The 20,539-nt window shown below is 31.7% G+C and overlaps 1 protein-coding gene across 1 annotated transcript in view; it reads right to left on the bottom strand.

The window, feature by feature from the left end:
- Window positions 1-14,731, bottom strand: part of LOC148283535 (uncharacterized) — a gene marked incomplete at its 5' end in the record, with an annotated part of 203,994 nt that extends 189,263 nt beyond the window's left edge. Inside the window, one exon of the mRNA XM_088243661.1 lies at window positions 14,637-14,731. Within this exon, the coding sequence (XP_088099787.1) occupies window positions 14,637-14,731 (95 nt within the window). The remainder of the gene's footprint in view (window positions 1-14,636) is intronic.
- Window positions 14,732-20,539: the final 5,808 nt, after the last annotated feature.

Below are 20,539 nucleotides of genomic sequence, written 5' to 3'. Positions count from 1 at the left end.
AAATACTGCTAGGATCTTAAAGAAACAGGATGGGATCACATTTCATGTGTAATTAGCAAATGAATGTGTAAGTAGCAAATACATTACTTAAAAATTTAATTATTTTTCCATCTGTCAGATTGTCGAAGAAAACAAAATAGACATTTCGTTAGTGTTGCCAGGGTAGTAAATTTTTTTACCCTACGTTTTACGTTTTGTGTAAAATAAAATTTGTTTTATATTTTAAGATTAAGGTTCATTAATTAAATTACTATTATTGAATAACGCTTTACTTATCTACTCTGCTGTGTCGAATAAGAGAACGGACACAGCGAATTCCAGTGTCAACCGTCATCAAGCGGAGGCAATACGGTTGTCTTAGCCATGTCCTGCGTATGCCTCCTAAGAGCCTTAACCACGCTTGCCTACTTTACAAGGCATCAGGTTCTCGACATCCTGGATGTTCACTGCTGACTGTTTGTAAGCAGTTTATGTTGATTACCCGTTGATGCATTGCCCCCTTTTCAGCTTTCAAAGTCAACAGCTGGAGGCGCGATGCAGAAGCTTAAGTGAAAATCTTTGCGACATCCCATCGGTGATGGGTAATAAAGAACTCACACGAGAGGTAGTATCATACATGATAAATATAGTGCAGGCAATTGGTAAAATAAACCAAAGTAGGGAACAAATGCCGAACACTCCTCTAGTGGAACGGCAGGCCTGTTGACTGCTGCCAACAGGCCGGCTTCTCCTGAAGAGTTTTGAGTGGTTTCCTCTCCACATGAGCAAATGCTGAGAAGTTCCCGATTAGCCCACAATATTATATCCCTCCTGATCCCAGCAGTTTAGATAAATTTAAAGAAATTTAATTGCAGAAAAGTCCACTTTTGAAATACAAACCTTGTATATTATAAGCAAGGTAAATAATAAAGCAACTCCTTTTTAATTTATTTTTAAAAAAAAGCAGTTTATGTTAGAACTACGGAACGCGAACCTGACTTAGGAGGACGCACAGGAGCTGGTAGCCGATAGAGATGCATTATAAGCTCTTTGTTGATAGCATATGCTCCAACTAAGGAGCCGACACGGAATGATGATGTTTTTTTGTATTGTTTAAATTTAACGAATGTTTTTTAACAATTTCTCTTAGTATAATATGAATTAGTATGGGGTTATTTTTAATGAAAACATTTTTTAAATGTGTTAAAACTAAACTTCCTAGTTAGTAATAAAATCAGCTTTCTTTTTCTTTTTCATCTTCTTCTTCAGCCTTGTTCTCTCCACTGTTGGATAAAGGCCTCTTCGAATCGTCTCATTCCTTCCTGTCACCCGCTTTTACCATCCATGTTTAACCGGCTATCGAGGCAATGTAATCGACCAATCTTTTTATGCCCTTCCAACACTTCTTTCGCTGCCCATGGTCTCCGCTTTATTAATCTAGGTGTCCACCTGCCATAATTTTACCTCGCCAAGTGTCCTCTCCACTGCCATTTTAATTTTGCTACACGATCCACGATATTCACGAGTCCGGTTCAGCGCCTTATCTCTTCATCTCTCATTTTGTATCTTATACTTACACCAAGCATCTGTCTTTCCATGGATCGTTGCGCACATTTTAGTTTCTGGCTACTATTCTGTGTCACAAACACGGTTTCTAGTCCATATGCTATCACCGGCAGTATACACGATTCGTAGACTTGTCGATTAAAGCATACTGGGACTTGTTTATTTTGAAAAATATACGTTTGGATTTATCAACAGAAGCACAACTGAATTCAAAAATATCAAAACCCTTAAAACTCTCTTCTGTTCCCTAGTTCACCCGCACTTAGAGTATTTCTCTGTTATCTGGTCTCCATATTAAGATGTTCACATCAAGAATATTGAATCAGTTCAACATCGATTTTTGAGAAAGACAGGCTGGAGGTTGGGCTAATCCAGATACCAATATACGTATAATGAGTTAAAACCTAGCTTAAATACATATTCTCTTCAAGACCGTCGAAAGAAATCCGACCTTCTTGTCCTATTTAAAATTCTCAACTCTCTATTTGATGCGTCTTAACTACTGAGCTCAATAAAATGAAATATCCCAACTAGAAACCTCAAACAAAACTTATTCTTTCATACCGATAACCATAAAACTAACTATGGTTTTTATTCCCCTATGACCAGAATGCTCAGGTCTGCCAACAAACATACCAGTCTTGATTTCTTTGATAACAAGTTGTCTTATTTCAAAAGATCACTGAATCAAATTCAATTAAAAACACCTCTCTCCCGCTTCCACTCCCACCGAGTCTACTATATACCATTGTGTCTTTCTACTTTCCTTTATAATAAATTTCTATGTATAACGTCCTTAAAAATGCCCATTGGGCGTGTATGTAAACAAATAAATGAATTTAGCTAACCAAAAAACACCCTATGCATATCAATTGCGAGAGAGTTCTGAATGATTAGCTAGCGGGATCTCATATGTACTTCTATAATATCATGTATGTTTAGTTCCAGACTTGTGCGGCTATTAGGTCATACTGAGAACAATGCAGTGCGTGGTATTAGTACCTACGTAGGTAATTTATACTAGGAACTTTATATCATAAAAAAAGGCAAATAACATCTACGGAATGCAAAGGTAACTTAAACAAAACACGCGTGAGAGTATGCATAATGTCATTAAGTATGAGTTTTTTCATATTGCTGCATTTTTCAATACTTCTGAAAAACCGTTTTTACCCTTGAAAATAAACGCACTGTATCTGTATTTCGCTATTTACATAAATTATTAAATAATAAAATAGACTCTTTTAACCTACTCTCCAAAATTAATCTAAATGTCCCCTTTCTCCTTCTTCTTCTGCCTCTGGCTGCCTCTTGGCTGCCTCTTCCAAACGTCTCCATTCCTTCCTATCCCCCGCTTTCATCATCCACGTTTTACCGGCAATAGAGGCAATGTCGTCGACCCATCTTTTCTGCGGCCTTCCAACACTTCTTTTGTTTGCCCACGGTCTCCACTTTATTATTCTGGGTGTCCACCTGCCATCATTTTGTCTCGCCAAGTGTCCTGCCCACTGCCATTTCAATTTCGCTGCGCGATCCAAGATATCCACGACTCTGGTTCGGCGCCTTATTTCTTCATTTCTTATTCTGTCTCTTAGACATACACCGAGCATCCCCTTTCGCGTGACAAGAAAGAAGCATTTGTTCCATCTGCCAGTCTGCAGCACTTACCAAACTATGCACAACACTCTTTCCTCTATTTTTTTTTTTTTTTTTTTTTTTTTATTTTTTATTTTTATTTTTATTTTTTTTTTATTTATTTATTTATTTATTTATTCATATTTTTCGCTTACAAACTATAATTAATAATAAAAATAATGTGACCTCACTGGGGTTTCCCGTGCCGAGGACACTTAACAATTTAGTTTTTTTTAATTACATTTGAGAATAAACAAAGAAGACTCACTTAAAAAACAAACATAATTAACAAATATTCAGACAGTTTTAAAAACAAGGTATTTATATACATCTATATTATTTATATTACAAAACACACAATGAAAACAACAAAAACCTAACATAAGCCATACAGTTGTGGAGCAGTTGATTCAGCATTGGTATGGGCGAATGAGACAATCCATTTTACTTCTACCTAGCTCCACTATCCATTTTTTATAGCCTTTTTAAACATTTTCTCATTACTAATTGCTTTAATAGATAGTGGAAGTAGGTTATAGATTTTAATTGAATAATACTCAAAATCCCTTTGTCTGAAATTGGTATTAGTTTGTATTTGTTTAAGTTGTTCTTGCTCTAACTATAATCCTTTTTTTTATCTATTGATATATTTTACATGCACCGAAATTTATTTAAAAATAAATTAAGACTCATTTTTTCTGGCTGCGATACGATCCCACTTACTATTTAATGATGCTCACACTTACACACACCTGAACACTTACTCCTACACTAATACACATAACACACATCTACACTTACTCTCATACAAAAACACATAAACACACCCTTTTGTTGTAACACAATTTAATAATATGTATGATTCTTATTTAGAAACTTTGCTGGTCTGTCTTTAAACTGTATTTTTTTTATGTTACTATGTCATTGTCGACTGTTTGTTTCTTTAAAATAAACAAATGAATAAAAGGATACTAAGAAAGGCCTGAAAGTTTCTTAATGAAACATGGATTTAAAAATGTAATCTTTCACGTGGTATCAATAAAAAATGCGTCGAATACGGATTTGAACCGAACCAAAAACGAACTGACGATTCGCCGTGAGCCACATCTCGCTGGAAATTTAAGCATATAACATAGAAGTAAGAATATTCCAGAAACCGCATACGAGCATTAAACAGAAGGCGACTAAACCACTCATAAATGAGTAGTTTTACGTTTTGACCCATTAGTTTCTTTGTAGACGTTGCTCAGTACGTAACTCCTGATTTGAATTTAACTATGCCGTGTTGTGTCCTTTTAAAGTGTAAAAATACTGCTAGGATCTTAAAAAAACAGGATGGGATCACATTTCATGTGTAATTAGCAAATAAATGTGTAAGTAGCAAATACATTACTTAAAAATTTAATTATTTTTCCATCTGTCAGATTGTCGAAGAAATCAAAATGGACATTTCGTTAGTGTTGCCAGGATAGTAATTTTTTTACCCTACTTTGCTCATCTAATGAGAGAACTAATGAAAATTGGACCTCGGATTAAACAACTCTGCGGTGGACATTTGACCAATATTATCTTAAAACATCAAATATTATTTAACACGATATAAAAATATCCATTTTATGTCAAATAAATTTTGTTTTATATTTTCAGTTCAAAGTTCATTAATTAAATTACTCTTATTAAATAATGCTTTACTTATCTACTATGTTGTGTCAATCAATGTTTCCGCGCACACAATAACATTTTAGAATAATTACCAAATTGCTTTTTTTACCTTACATTGTGTTGTGATTGTATTTTTTCCTATTTGGCAACATTACGCGGCGACTTCACGAATGCGCGCGTCAAAAGTGGGGGGATTTTTGGACACAGTCCGATGTATTCAAATATGATTCTACGCTCCTTCTGGACTGTTCTTAATTCTATGGCATAGAATGACGAAGTTCCGTGATAAAAAAAAATGACAATAGATCATCAAAGTAACACGCATTATCATCGCTATGATTTTTAAAAGTTTTGTAATTTTGAAATTACAAAAGTCGGTGAGTTTTTTCTGACATTTAAAAAGAGAAACCGTACCCTTAAAAACACGCTATACAAGGCCCAGAAACCGGAAATCTAACATAACACGTGTTCGCCTGAACCAGTGACGTTTCAAAGACGTAGCTCAATCACAAATAACTATCGACGTGCTTAAAAACATGCTTAGCATTTGAGCGATCACAATGAACAATAATTGACATGCTTAAGTTATCGCAGTCATAAGTCAACGCGTGTGTAATCTCTAAGTCAACGCTCGTGTTGGTTTGTTTTTTGTTTTTCTCATAAATAAATACAGTTCACTGGCAAAAAACCGGCGTTTACTATAAAAAATAATACAATATATTGCATTTGCAAAATAGTAAGGAGTATCTAATACAAAAACGTAAAAATTAAATTACAATTACTATGGCGACTGTTTTTCTTCACATTTGGCTTGCCAAACGCCGGCTAAATGCAATAAATAGCATGATAAATAATAAATAAATAAATACAAATAGCAGTTTTGGAATATTTTCCATGTTTACACCGGTGTAATTCAAATATGTGATTGCGCAGCAGGATTATGCGTCGCGAAACGTAAATATTTTTACATTTAATATTAGGTGTTCACGGATGTTGCATTGTGATCGCGAATACGATGAACAACCATGGTGAGAAATTGTTATCACGTCGCTTATTAGCACGTCGATAGTTTTTTTGTGATTGAGCTACGGATAATTGTTATTAAAACGAATTTTTTCATACATTTTCGTGTCTTCGACGGATAATAAAATACTCATTTTTTTACTGCCTGTGGGAAAATCATTTTTGATTCCAATTTCCGGTAGTACTGAACCTCCTCATAGTAAAGCAAAATAGAGATAATATTACTATTATTTTTATCTAAGATGATCAAACATTGTGCTGTCTCCAATAATTCGAAAAAAAGGGATAGCTAATTAATATATATGCAATCATTAATGTGATAAGTTTATATACATAAATAAATGTAAAATGAAATGAAAATGAAAATTCATTACAATAGATACGAAACTAGCTGTCAGCTGTAAACATTTTGGGCAAGTCATTCTTCTTTTATTTCTTATCCATAGTGTTGCATAAGGCACTGTTTCTTACCAATTAAGAAAATAATCAAGCGAGATAAAATTATTGATTTTGTAATAGATTCTGGAATGATCTCCCTCTTGAACGTACGAGTAGGATGGAAAGCCACCTACTCATATATAAATATCGTAATTAATCTACTGTGAATGTTGAAAAGTGGCGTGGGTATAGGCACAGAATCTGATAACTCCAAAGATGCAATTAACCAAACAATATACAATAAATTTTAATTACACGGTTATAACACGACCATCTATCATTTCAATCTTGTAAAATTTTTAAGAAAACATAATATATGTTTGTAAGATAATAATAATAATCATGGTTTCTTAACAAAAAAAAACAATTTCTTTATCAATTTCATACACATGTATAGTCCTTAAAATGTAACATGATTAGAATGACAGTTGTCAGAAAAAGTGACAACATAACTTTGTAGTAACCTCAAAGGATTTATTTATATTGACACGCGAAAAATCATTTGTATCCTGCGTATTTTTTTTTTAATACAATGCTTGAAACATAAATCAACATTAATATATAAAATCAGCTTTAAAACTAAAAGAAAACTAAAATAAACCTAATTATTAACGACGTTCTTACAAGGTTACATCATTTTGCAAAAACGTTAGAGATGAGACAAATTGATCAATGTAAATTGATCGAATTAAAAAATAATTCATTTGATGTTGTTCATGAAAAAGTATAAATGTCTCATTTTTGGTGAATAATTGTGTTGAACACACTAAAATAGGCTTTTGCGTTTTTTATGTCAATTTTCGGAAACAGAGTTTCATGATTGGATGAAATAACTGATAAAATCGATTTGATCAGTGATCAGTAATTTCCCATCACTAAAGAAATTAGTTTGACAGCTGTCATTCTAATCAAGCTATATTTTAAGGACTGTAGGTAATAAATTTCTCTGGATCATATCTAGTCTGCCTAACTAGGTACAACCTGTTTTAAGGCAGACATTTTTTATGCAAAATAAACAATAACATTACTACCTAATGTGCCTCGTAGTGTAATGGTCAGCGCGTTTGTTTACCATCCAAGAGGTCTCGGGGTCGATTCCCGACATGGTTGATATGAAATATTTATTTAAAAGAGTGTTTTCACACTAGAATATTTCATAGTCCCTGGACTGGCATCTGAAGCATAAGACTGATCATCTTGCCTTCGTGAAACAAAAAATTATAAAGATACGCTGCGATTGGTGTACCAATGCAGTGCCCTATGCACCATAAGGTGTGGAAAGGGAATTATGATGATATTTCATAGTCCCTGGACACCTGAAGTGTAAGACTGATGTATTTTTTTTTACATTTTTTTTTTGCACCACAACAGGCCAGGAGGCCTAATTACAGTGGTGAATTACATCACAGAGCACCCAGGCTTGAGAAAAATCACATTTTAATTTTTGTGTCCTCACCGGGAATCGAACCCGGAACCTTCCGTGCGTGAGTCAAGCATCTCGACCACTACACCACGGAGGCCACCTTACCTACATGTAACAAAACTGATCGAGATATGCTGCGATTGGTGTACCGGTCCAGTGCCCTATGCACCATTAGGAGCAAAAAGGGAATGAATGATGAATTTCTATCTACAATTTCTCTTTTTTCTGGCTCATTGCTCTCTGACTCAATATATAGTGTCCATGCGGCTCGACTGTCGAATCATTTCCCATCCGCTATCAAAGTTGTATCGAATTCTACAGTATCTCTATTTTAATCACGTCTAAAGAAACATCTCCATTCTCTTCCTTAATTTGTCCTCCTTTCCTCTTTCCTTTTTATTCCTTTTTTTCATTGAGTACAAGTATTGGTAACACCACGCTATGACCGCAGGCGGCTTCAGAGACAGCTCCGCGATCCAATAGTTTCTTCTCTCAATGCGGTGCCATATTATTTAAGAGTTAGAGAGACTTTCATCTCCGTAGCACCTCAGATTGACTTCATCATGTTTCCCACATGTAATTTGGGTGACAAATATTTGTAATGTAAAACGTATATAAAATATCTATTAAATATAAATAGTTAGAAAAGGGACTCTGTAAATTACAATCCAAGATTAGTGTGAATTCTAGAAACCGTGGATCAGCATAAAATAAAAGTAATTTTAATACTTACACCAAAGTAGCCCCATATCCTTAATCCTTAACCTTAATCCTTCTAAGTGTTCAGTTATTACATTTAGTCGCAAAGTAAATTTTTTACGTACTAACTATGTGCTTAAGGGTCAAAACCTCCAACGCTCATTATGTGTAAAGGATCTAGGTGTCTTCCATGATAGTAAATTACTTTTTGACACACATGTTGACAGCATCATAAAAAAGTCATCGCGTGCGCTTGGCTTTGTTATGCGTAGCTCTACGTCGTTCACTATGGCAAAGACACTTAAAATCCTTTACTGTACATTAGTGCGAAGCAACTTAGAATATGCATCACAAATATGGAATCCTATGTACAATGTGCAGATATCACGCATTGAAAATATTCAAAAAAAATCGTAAAGTTCATGTGTTTCCGGTTAAAACTTGAGTTTAAATCTGACCAGTATATTCATATATGTAAAAAACATCACCTACTGCCTCTGCAAAAACGTCGTGAAATAGCGGATATAATTTATTTACTTAAAATTGCCTCTGGTTCAATTGACTGTCCTGAACTACTTTGCAAACTTTCTATCAATGTTCCTTCCAAAGTTTTAAGAAATAACCCTCTTCTTCACATACCTCTTGTTTCATCTAATTATAGGCAAAATTCATATTTATGGCGAACTTTTAATAATTTTAATGTAATTAATAAATCATTTAACATAGATTTATTTGAAAATAATCTTAATAACGTGCGGCGTTTGCTTTCGAAATAACTCGTAGTATTTTTTTCTTTTCATTTAAATTTACATTTAATTACTATTCATTTTATGTTCGAGAATCTTTTTTAACTTACTGTGATGCTACTTGTGAAAACCTGTAATTGGCTTATTTGTTTTGTTATATAAATATGAGATAATTATAGCTGTTGGTTATCCAAATAAATAAAATAAAATAAAATAAAATATAAAGATAGCCAAGCGTCAGCGATCCGTCGCTTACACCTTTGACACGAAAAGACGCCTTAGAAACGCCGAGTTTTTAGACATGTATTTAGCATAGAAAAAATTCAAAGATTGGTCGTGTAATTACTGTCTGTGACGCCCAGCAGTTTATGCCCGTTACAATATTCGGGTGTAAAAACACCCTTTTCAATAAATGTTTTATATCAACCATGTCAGGAATCGAACCCGAGACCTCAAGTGAAGCATAATTAGAAACCTCACAATTCTTTTTTCTTAGGTTAACCATTTATTTTATTTCTTTCTTATTTTATTTACATTTTTTCAATCTTAATTTTAATAGGTACTTTTATTTTTTTTTGTAAATATGAATTTAAATTTTTGATTTACTTTGTTTATTTTTTATCTCGTCTTAATTACATTTATTAGCACACAATATTTAAATATATTCAAGTAAATAGCTATTCTTTCATTTTAATTGTACTATTTTTCTCTATTTTCCTATTTTAAAAAAAGATCATTTTAAACCATTTAATCTAGTTTTATTGAGTTTTTTCTTTTCTATCTTGGTGATATTTTTAATTTTTCAAAGCATTCAAAACGAAAAAATATTTGTTCATTAGTTAATACATACAGTATTATTGTCTGAACTTTTTTATTTAATTCATAATTAAAATGTCCGATGACAAACTATTATTTAATAGTTTATCGCGACAAAATATTTTTTTAAATACTTAGTGTTATTTTTATATAATTGTTATAATGTGTGTATTTTATTAAATAAAGACTTAAAAAAAAAAGTTTTTCGCAAATACCTCAGTAACTCTTTCGATGGAGATTTCTAAGTTTGCTTTGCAATGCATTACAATCCCGAAAGATGAGAAATAAAAAACAATGATTATTACTTTACTTTAATTTTAAACCAAAAACTTCCCATTAAGAATGTAGGAAACATGACATCACGCATCCCGTCCGGCCCGGCGCGGTATGTACAAGAAACTTATCAAAAAGAACATAAAACTATGTAGCAAAGACAATGAGGAAGTTCAGTGGTTTTTTTAAATTTTATTTGTTAATAGACTATTAAACTAAGTCAAAAAAATTGTTTTTAAATTTTTGTACATCGTATTATCAGCGCTACGATTTTTTAAAGTTTTGTATTTCTGAAATACCTCCGCGTGTAACGTCAGAGGTTCATTTCCGCTTATTCTCATTCAGTTCTTCCCATTGGTCCAGAAGCGACAAGCAGACCGGAAATCTTCCATAGCTCTCAGATCATAGGTTGATTCACATGAACCAGTGACGTCATTCAAAGTAGTGCGTTTTTATCAAAATATTCTTTATTATTTTTTCAGTAAATTTTCAAGAAACTTTGCAGTACAATTTAATGCTCTAATTTTTACCCCACGTATGAAATTTTTTTTCTGTATCCATTTTGTATCCCGTAGGGCTGAAGTTCCTCATTCTCCGGGAGGGTCTGATGTCTTGCAGGGCACCCGCTGGCACAGCGCGGGTTTAAACTGTGCAACTCGGTTATAAGCTTAGACTATACCCCGTCTGCGTAATCTAAAAGTGTGAATTAATGATATGAATCATAGACGTAAAGACGTATATCCTCTTAAGCTTTTGCATTTTAAGATACAACGCCAACGCACCGTCCATTTATTAATGAGAGCAGTATTAACCTAAATAATATGTATTATAATGGGTTCTCTACGATTCATAAATTACTCGCATTTAGTAATATGCAGATTCTACAGAATTTACATGTATTTAAAATGCTCTTAATATGCAGACACTTTCTACAATAGGTAGCCTAGAAAAAATATCATCTGATTTAAAAATTATCTCTGATTTGATTAAAATATTTGTGATACATACAAGTATGCGATCTTGATTTTCATTATTTTTTATTCTTACTATGAATAGCTTATAGGTATAAATTATAAGGAGATAAATTTTAAAAAGCTGTAAAAAAAACGAAGGGAAAAATAACTTCATAATAAATTGTAAAAATAAACAATTCCAACGATTGTTTTTGAATTTACTTAGTGAATTACCAAAAACATATCGGTAGTGATATGGTGAAGAGTTAAAGCTGCAGTTTCGATCATTCTAAGTTTCTTTTATAAAAATGTATAAAATGTTTTTTTTTTTTTTTTAGAGTCTTTATTCAATAAAATATACATATTATTACATTATAATACATTATAAAGAAAACAAAGTATTAAGATATATTTTGTCCCGATAAACTATTCAATAATAGTTTGTCATCGGGTGCTCAGACATTAGTTTTAATTAATAATCAAATAAGAAGAGTACAGACATAATACTGTATACGTATAAAATAATAAACATAAAAATAGTTTAAAGATTTTTTTTATTTTTTTTTAAGTAAGAAAATAGAGTAAAATAATACAATTAAAATTAAAGAATAGTAATTCACTTAAATATATTTTAAATATAAGAAAAAAATAATAATAGACACATATATAAATAGTGTGTGCTCATAAATGTAATCAAAACGAGATAAAAAAATAAATTAAACAAGGTAAAGTAAATCTAGAATTTCAATTCATATCTACAGAAAAAAAAAAAAATTAGTAAGAAAATTAAAAGTACATATTAAAATTAAGATCTAACATTTTACATTTGTAAATGAAATAAGAAAGTAAGAAAGTAATAAAAGAAAAGAAAAGGTTAACCCAAGAAAATAACAAAAATGTAATTAATGAGGGATAAATTTTTTTTTTTTTTCAAAAAATGTATATATGTAAAAAAATAATAATAAGTAAAAAATATTAAAAAATATTAAAAAATATTAAAAAATATTAAAAATATTAAAAAATTTAAAAAATGTATTACATAAATATTACATAAATAATAAATCAATATAGGAACGTTTTATCTACTAACCACTTACGTAATAGAAACTTAATTTTATTTTTACTATGATATATTTTTTAATGCGGCAAAAGGACAGAGTTGCAATTGAAATATTTTCGATGTTTTGATACTTAATGCATTCTTAAAATTGCATTGAGCGATGTATTTTTTATTTCATTTTATACGTTTATGTACATAACAAAAATGTTTCAAGGCATAAATGATACGAAAAAAATTATACTTAAATTCAAATATACAAAGATGGTAAAATAAAAATACCCAGCAATTTATGATAAAGGATGCAATCCTCTCTGAACTTTTTTTCACTAATACGAAAGATGTCGATATTCGAAGATATGTATAAATGCAGAGGAAGCGAGGTCTGTACGCAATTACAGTGTGATGTGGCGTTTTATCCTCTCTGCCTACCCCTACAGTGAAACGGCGTGATGGTTTATTTGTTTGATTCGGTTAGACCTAAATTTTACGAAAACAAAACAATTATTTAACTTAACTTAAAACTTAGACAAGGACTGGATTCAACTCCCTGGGGAGCTGTTTATATTAACATATTACAACAGAGATGAAGAACATTTAAGAAAAGGTAATATATGGAAGGGAGTTGAATCCAGTCCTTGTCAACAAAAATTTGGACACACTCAAAATATTGTTGATAAATTACCTGGTCCATGAAGAAGTATAGAAATTGAAAAAATAATATTTTCAGGCGTTGCCTAGTATGTAGGTGAAATAATTCAATTAGATGAATCTCACCCGCATAAATAAAGGTTTCAGCTCTTTAACTTCACAAACATCAACAGATGAAAGAATTGAAGGAATATAAATGTTCAAATATAGGCAGAATGGTGAATGTTACACAGTGTGTAAAGTGGCCACTTAAACCAGCCATTGACAGGTTATAAGCCCTGTAGATGCCTAGACTTCTATATTACCTTTTCTTAAATGTTCTTCATTTCCGTTGTAATATGTCAATTGAAAACATTATTTTAAACAATGTTGAAAGTTAAGTAATTACTGCGAAGTAAATTTTGGTAAATATTTGTTGGTGTTAGTTTCTAATAGCATGTGTCCTATCAGCACGCTGGTTTTATATTTATGTGCAACTACTATGGTGAAGGTGTATAATGGGATTTGCATGTTAGTGTCATTATAGTCCTGACAAATAGACGGGTACGTCTCGAAACGCACGACGGGGCGCGTTACGAGCGAGTTCGCCAAAATTGTGATTTCTTTTATACCAAGACCTATGGGAATAATTGTTGGAGAACAGGCAGAAAAAACGCACGTTGCCCGTCTATCTTGGGGACAATGTCTCAGTCCATTGCCAGTCCTCTTAATTTCCGTTCACACGAAGACAATAGGTCCGATGCTGTGACAGGACAATATTGACGTGTCCTCGAGTGAACACTACTTTAGAATAGTGTGGGATAGGCTTATTAAGATTTAATGACATATTTATGTAGAAATGAGAATCATTTTCTTAGTACAATTAGACAAATATGATTATTTATGACTTACCTTTTCAAATCCAAAGAGGCGTGGAAATGCCTAAGTTAGCATGAAAATAAATAATAAGTGGTTAGTATAAATATTTTTATTTATTCAAATATACTACATAATAAAAAAATATCCATAGGTGAATATTTTAACCGAGGATCGCTTTTTCAAAACTAGACTTTCGCTTAAAACGTATTTTTTCAGGATAGATTTTTTAAATATATTAGACTAAAGATATTCAAATTTTTTAATTTACATTAAAGTTTATATTTTTTTTGTTATATTTCATTAGCACCCAATATAAATTATTGAAATTAGGGATATATAAACGATAAAATCTTGTGTTTTGAAAAAACTATTTTTAAGCCAGATTTTAGTGTGTTTTGCTCAGTTTTTTTTTAAATTAATGCGTCTAGATACTGGCTTTGAATTTTAAAATAAACTTAAATCGCCATGTGGGGCGAACACCGTGTTTTGAAAAATACTATTTTCAATTATGGCTTAACACACACACAGCCTAAAAAGCCGTAATAAGTTCATGAATATGTAAACAAGAGAAATTTTGAATAAATAAATAAATAAATTATAAACATGCAGTCTAAAAGAGTACGAACATGTATATACACGGGTTAAAAAAGTGAAGGTTCAAAGTGCAAAAAATCAACAAAAAAATAATATACATGGTAAATCTATCGACTAAATTTTCGAGGTGTTCAGGTTCTATGTGAGGAAATTTTATCATAAATGGTTAGGTTGGGTAATATTAGTGGATATTTCTACGTAATTAATTATAAGTTGTGATGATGTGATCAGCCATTATCACAATAAATTCAAAAGGTACTCACAGCCATATCTTCACTCCGGTATGTAGCCAGAGAACCCCTGTCTTGCAGCAGCACACAGAAATGTGGCTGCCAGTCAGCTGATGGGCCAGCTTCATCTGGAAAAAGAGATAAACATTTGAAAACCTTATATTCTTTTAAAAATACTATTTAGGGACATACAGGGTGTTCTTTAAACCCTGCCACATCCGAAACCACGATGATCAGTATGAGCAAGAAGACACATTGGCACATTAAAATATTTTTTTAGAACGAATAAAATTATCATACAATTATCATCATAGACAATTAGATAAATATCTAAGGATACAGTAAGTGCAATCCCAGATAACGTAAGATTAATAATTTTTATTATATTGGAAAGCCAACAAACATTTGTAAAAATATTTATTTATTTTCATTTATTTAGTATTTCACAGTTTTAAAATGTACAGAAATTATTTGTTTCAGGTCCCGACTAGCTAGGAAATTCCTGTGTTTAGGAAGGACTTTATTTTTTTCATGTGTTTTTTTTTATTTTTAATTTCATTAAATGATGCTTAATAAATTCAAAGAATAATAATAACATTAGAAAAAATCAATATAAATATAAATTAGAAAACATGCAAGTAATAATAATAAAAATTGAATCATAAAAATAAATTAGAAAATATGCCATTAATAGTAAATAAATGAGACACAATTATTATAAATTATAAAACATACCGATAATAATAAAAATTGAACCACAAATACACATTATAATATATAAAATGAGTAATTAAGAAATTAAAGAAAAATATAAATTGGAAAACATACCGATAATAATAAAAATTGAAGCTTAAATACAAATTTGAAAATATATCGTTAGTAATTAAAAATTGAAGAACAAAAATAAATTACAGAATATACCATTTATAATTTTTAGAAAAAATAAGATACGGTTAAAATACTGGTATTAAAAAGAAAAAAAAACATATGTAAATGAATAAACATAAAAAGTAAAAATGAAATATACATAAAAACAATAAGAGATTTTTTTCAATTAAAAGCAACACAATTTTTAGTCATGAAAATAATTACAGGATATATAATATAACTGTACCGAAAATGATAAATCACTGGAGTCACATTGCACGAAATATTCAGGAAATAAGATTTTGCGAATGTGCGATTTCCAAAACATCATAATTTTTGAACCAGTAGCTCAATCACAAATAACCATCGACGTGCTAATAAGCGACGTGATAATAATTTCTCACCATGGCTGTTTATCGTATTCGCGATCACAATGCAACATCCGTGAACACCTAATATGAAATGTAAAAATATTTACGTTTCGCGACGTATAATCCTGCGCGCAATCACATATTTGAATTTCCGGTGTAAATATGGCCTCGGCCTCGTGGTGTAATGGCCAGGGCGTTTGCCTACCATGAAAGAGGTCCTGGGTTCGATTCCCGTCACAAGTCAAATCAAGAATATCAGTCGCCATTGTAATTGTAATTTAATTTTTACTTTTTTGCATTAGATTCGTTTTTGTAGTTACCTAATTATATCATTTATGTACATTGTAATTGGCAGTTGTGTTTATTGAACATTTAAATTTTTAAAATGTTAATTTTGATTCGTGGTACTGTTTTTTTTTTCGTATTTTAATCAAGGAAATGGTAGCAGTTTTATTTGGTTAATTATCGTATAATGTAGCAACAAATAAAGGCAATTGTTTTTAATTTACAACAGATGATGCTGGTTAAGTTTTATTAATTGAGGAGCAGACAACTGGCGACATTGTTAGTACTAGTATGGATACTCATTGTCTTGCACATAATATCTTTAGGTATGTAGTTATCTATCAACACCATTTTGTTTCCTGTCTAAGCAGATGAAGAATACTGTAATGCATGTATTATCGAAGAGTCTAAATTTATTGCAACACAAGGAAAGCATTTTTAAGAAGGTAATATGGAAGTCGAGGCATTTACAGGGCCTATAACCTGTCAGTAGCTGTTTTTCAAATATTTTTTTAATAATCAACATTCTTCATAAATGGTACATGATTTTTTCATTCTATACAAATCTACTTTTATACATCTAGTAAATATTATAACTGTAACTCTCCAAAAAAAGAGACTAACTCTTGTGCTTGGAGAGTGACTTACACTGTTATAGTTATTTATTTATTATAATTTATATATTTTTGAACATACGAGTACACGAGAGAAAAAAAACTTATAGGATATAAAAAGAAAAACAAAAAATACTAATACATTCATACTAATTAAAATTCAGTTTTTCTTCAAAAATTTCTTTAAGTTTACTTTGAATTTATTTATTGATATATTAGTTTTAATAGTTTTTAGTTCATTGGGGAGATTATTGTAATTTTTGACAACTTTGAAGACAAAGCTATTTTGACCATGACTTGTGTGGAATTTAGGGATTTTAATATTATTTTGGTATCTGAGTGACTTATTCATCTCAAATTCTTTTATTTTTTCTTCTTTATAAATTTGTATAGTGGAATTTATTTTATAAATAGTGTCTACTGTATGAACTTTAAATAATTAATGAAGAATTTCCATATTGAATGTTGAGGGTTTCTGTAAAATTACTTTAATATTAATCTTTGTACTGTTTTAAGAGCGTTTAATATATTGGCATATGCACCACCCCATCCAACAATACCATATTGTAATAAATATTGTACAATTGAGTTATAAGTTATTATTAAATTATTGATTTTTAAATATATAAATAGCATAAATAAATAAAAAAAGGCAGTTTTGAAATATTTTCTATGTTTACACCAGTTAAATTCAAATATGTGATTTCGCAGCAGGATTATACGTCGCGAAACGTAAATATTTTTACATTTAATATTAGATGTTCACGGATGTCCCACTGTGATCGCGAATACAAATAAACAACCATGGTCAGAATTGGTATCACGTCGGTTATTAGCACGTCGATAGTTCTATTTATTCACATTTTTCTCTTACAAACTATAATTAATAATTAAATTAACGTGACCTCACTGGGGTTTCCCGTGCCGAGGACAATTAAAAATATGCTTTTTTGAAATGTTTTTACATTAGAAAATAAACAAAGAAGACTTAATTAGTAAACAGAGATAATTAACAAAATATTCACAGTTTTAAAAACTAGGTATATATGTACATTTATATTATTTATATTGCGAAACACACAATGAAAATAACAAAAACCTAACATAAGCTATACACTTGTGGAGCAGTTGATTCAATATTGGTTTGGGCTAATGAGACAACCTATTTTACTTCTACCCAGCTCCACTATCCATTTTTTTACAGCCTTTTTAAACATTTTCTCGTTGCTAATTGTTTTAATAGATAGTGGAAGTAGGTTATAGATTTTAATTGAATATTACTCAAAATCCCTTCGTTTCGAAAGTGGTATTAGTTGGTATTTGTTTAAGTTGTCTTTGTGTTGAGGATATAGTGATTATATTGTTTGTATGTGATGTATTGTAGGGGTTATGTCTTTCATGTGAGTAAGAGTAGTTTTTGAATCTGTTATTAAGTATTGTTTTAGCGTATAATTGTTTTGGTGTCATAAGTTGTGATTTATGGAATATTTCTTCAGTAGATGTCTTTATCGGGACTCTGAGTATTATTTTAATTATGGATTTTTGTGCAACAAATGCACTATTTAAAACTGTGTCACTTGCACCACCCCACCAAGTTATTTGTGATTGAGTTACTGATATTAAAAAATGTATCAGAAGGAAAAAGTTACTAATGGAATTTATTGAAAAGACACAAGTGAATTATGTTGCGTACATAAGATCTCCAAAATACAAGAATCTGATTTTTCCTTGGCCTCCAAACGTTCGAATTGCGATTTCTCAATGATATTTTTTGGGTTAGAGGCTTTTGTTAAATACTCATTAAATACGCCAAGATAAATATATGAAATTAACATCTTTCTTAGCATTTCCATAAATGGCCGTTTCACTTTCAAGTTCAAATGATTACAAACTACTTACGCAAGTGGAATGCTGCACACTACAAAATGAGAACTGAATTCAACTTAGATTTCTAAAACACTTCTACGAGTATCTTATTCACTGCACACTCATTCAGATTCACTTTTCAATAGCAAGTTATACGGAGATATATTCTGATTTAAGTGTCAGAATTTCAGTAGCGGGAAGTATGTAGGGATGGAAAGATTGAGAGAGGTATTAAAAAGTGGGTAAATCAATCTTAACTAAACATTAGTCCAGAGCTTACTTCTTCCATTCCTTGATCATGCAGATGTATGTTACCCAGATGCCAATTCTGAACTGATCGAGGTTGGAACATTTGCAGAACGTCTGTATACGTTATATCTGTCTGTATACCTTTAATCGTGACGTCCATCAGTATAATACGCGACAGCGTCAAAATATTCACGTACCTGGATCACGCACGACAAGGTATAGTCTAAGGTCTCTGCTATACCTGGCTTGTAGTGAGTACAACAGGCTACCGGAGTCCTATAGAACGTCAATAAATAACTGTATTCATTTAAAAAATTACTACTTGAGGAGGTACGTGGAGGGTGAAATTTAATTTTAAGTTCTTTTTTCCCTTAAATATATCTTTCTTGCAATATGTAAATATAAACATTTTATTTTTTATTTTTATTATGGATTGTTTAAAGGGTGGCAAGCGGGTGTATGATTTGTATCATATGTTTGCTTGCTATCTTATTTCAGTTTTTATGTACATAATATTACTTGTTACTTTGTTACTATTTGTTGCTATATTATTATTGTTAACATACCTATATGTAAATATTTTTCTGTCCCAAAATGAGTTTGTTGTAACTCCTGGGAGTACAAAAAAAAAATTGTATGATTTAATAAAAAAATAAAAAAAATCTTTAATTTTCGCAAATTTGACCACATAACAGAATACCGCACGCAGCTACACTGGCTCAGTATCAATCATTCTTATTCTCAAAGGTGAGGGTCAGTGCTATTCTAGCTTCTGACGTCACTGCGAGCTGTGAAGATCTATTGTGAAGGGTCCCCGTGAAAAGTTCTCGCTGTCTAGGTCCAGGTCTACAAAGAGCCTAGCTACTGTGTGGAAGGCGAGAGTTTAAATTATGCCAAATCTCCCCCTCCAAGCCCAGGTCGATAAAGAGCCTGGCTACTGTCTGGAAGACGAGAGTTTACATTTTGATTAATCTCCTCCTCCAAGCCCAGGTCTATAAAGAGCCTGGCTACTGTGTGGAAGGCGAGAGTTTGCATTTTGCTAAAACTCTCCCTCCATGCCCAGATCCGTTAAGTATTGGGCTATTAGGTAGGGGGTGAGCTCTTTAATATCTTCAGGTTTAACCAGTGGTCACCTGAGGATGAGGCTCCTATTAGGATGTAAAGATCACACTCACATAGAATGTGCATAGGTGTTTCCTCATCTGCACTGCAGAACCTACATCTAGAAGTTCCGGAGAGGTTCATTCTAGCAAGGTGTTTGTTCAATCTGCAGTGCCCTGTAAGGGCTCTAGTGATAACACCCACTTGATGAGGCTGAGCTTTATTAGGTCGAAGGTAAACCTCTGCGTATCAAGCAGACAAGAAATATTCACATTCGATCACTTCTTCACAATATTTTAAAAAATCCCACTTCGCCTGTTTATCTGAGAGAGCCGTTTCAACTTTTATCGCTAAATGGGCTATCTCTGCGTTCTAGTAACGAGAGGACCTCTTTAATACCCATTCACCACTCTAACTTTTTGCCTCCTCTTTCACAGTAGTAGCTGCTCGATTTTCAAATAATCTGCCTACTGATGTCAGAGACGCCCCTTCTTTATTTACATTTAAATCAAGATTTAAATGTCACTATCTGAATATTTGAATTTTTATTTTTCCTCCTTCTTTTATCCCATCCCCCCTCGAC

Source organism: Micrasema longulum, unplaced genomic scaffold (genome assembly GCF_059751315.1).
Source record: "Micrasema longulum isolate JH-2025_06_02 unplaced genomic scaffold, ASM5975131v1 h1tg000224l, whole genome shotgun sequence".
Classification (NCBI taxonomy): Eukaryota; Metazoa; Arthropoda; class Insecta; order Trichoptera; family Brachycentridae; genus Micrasema; species Micrasema longulum.
This window is presented reverse-complemented; position numbering and strand designations above follow the sequence as displayed.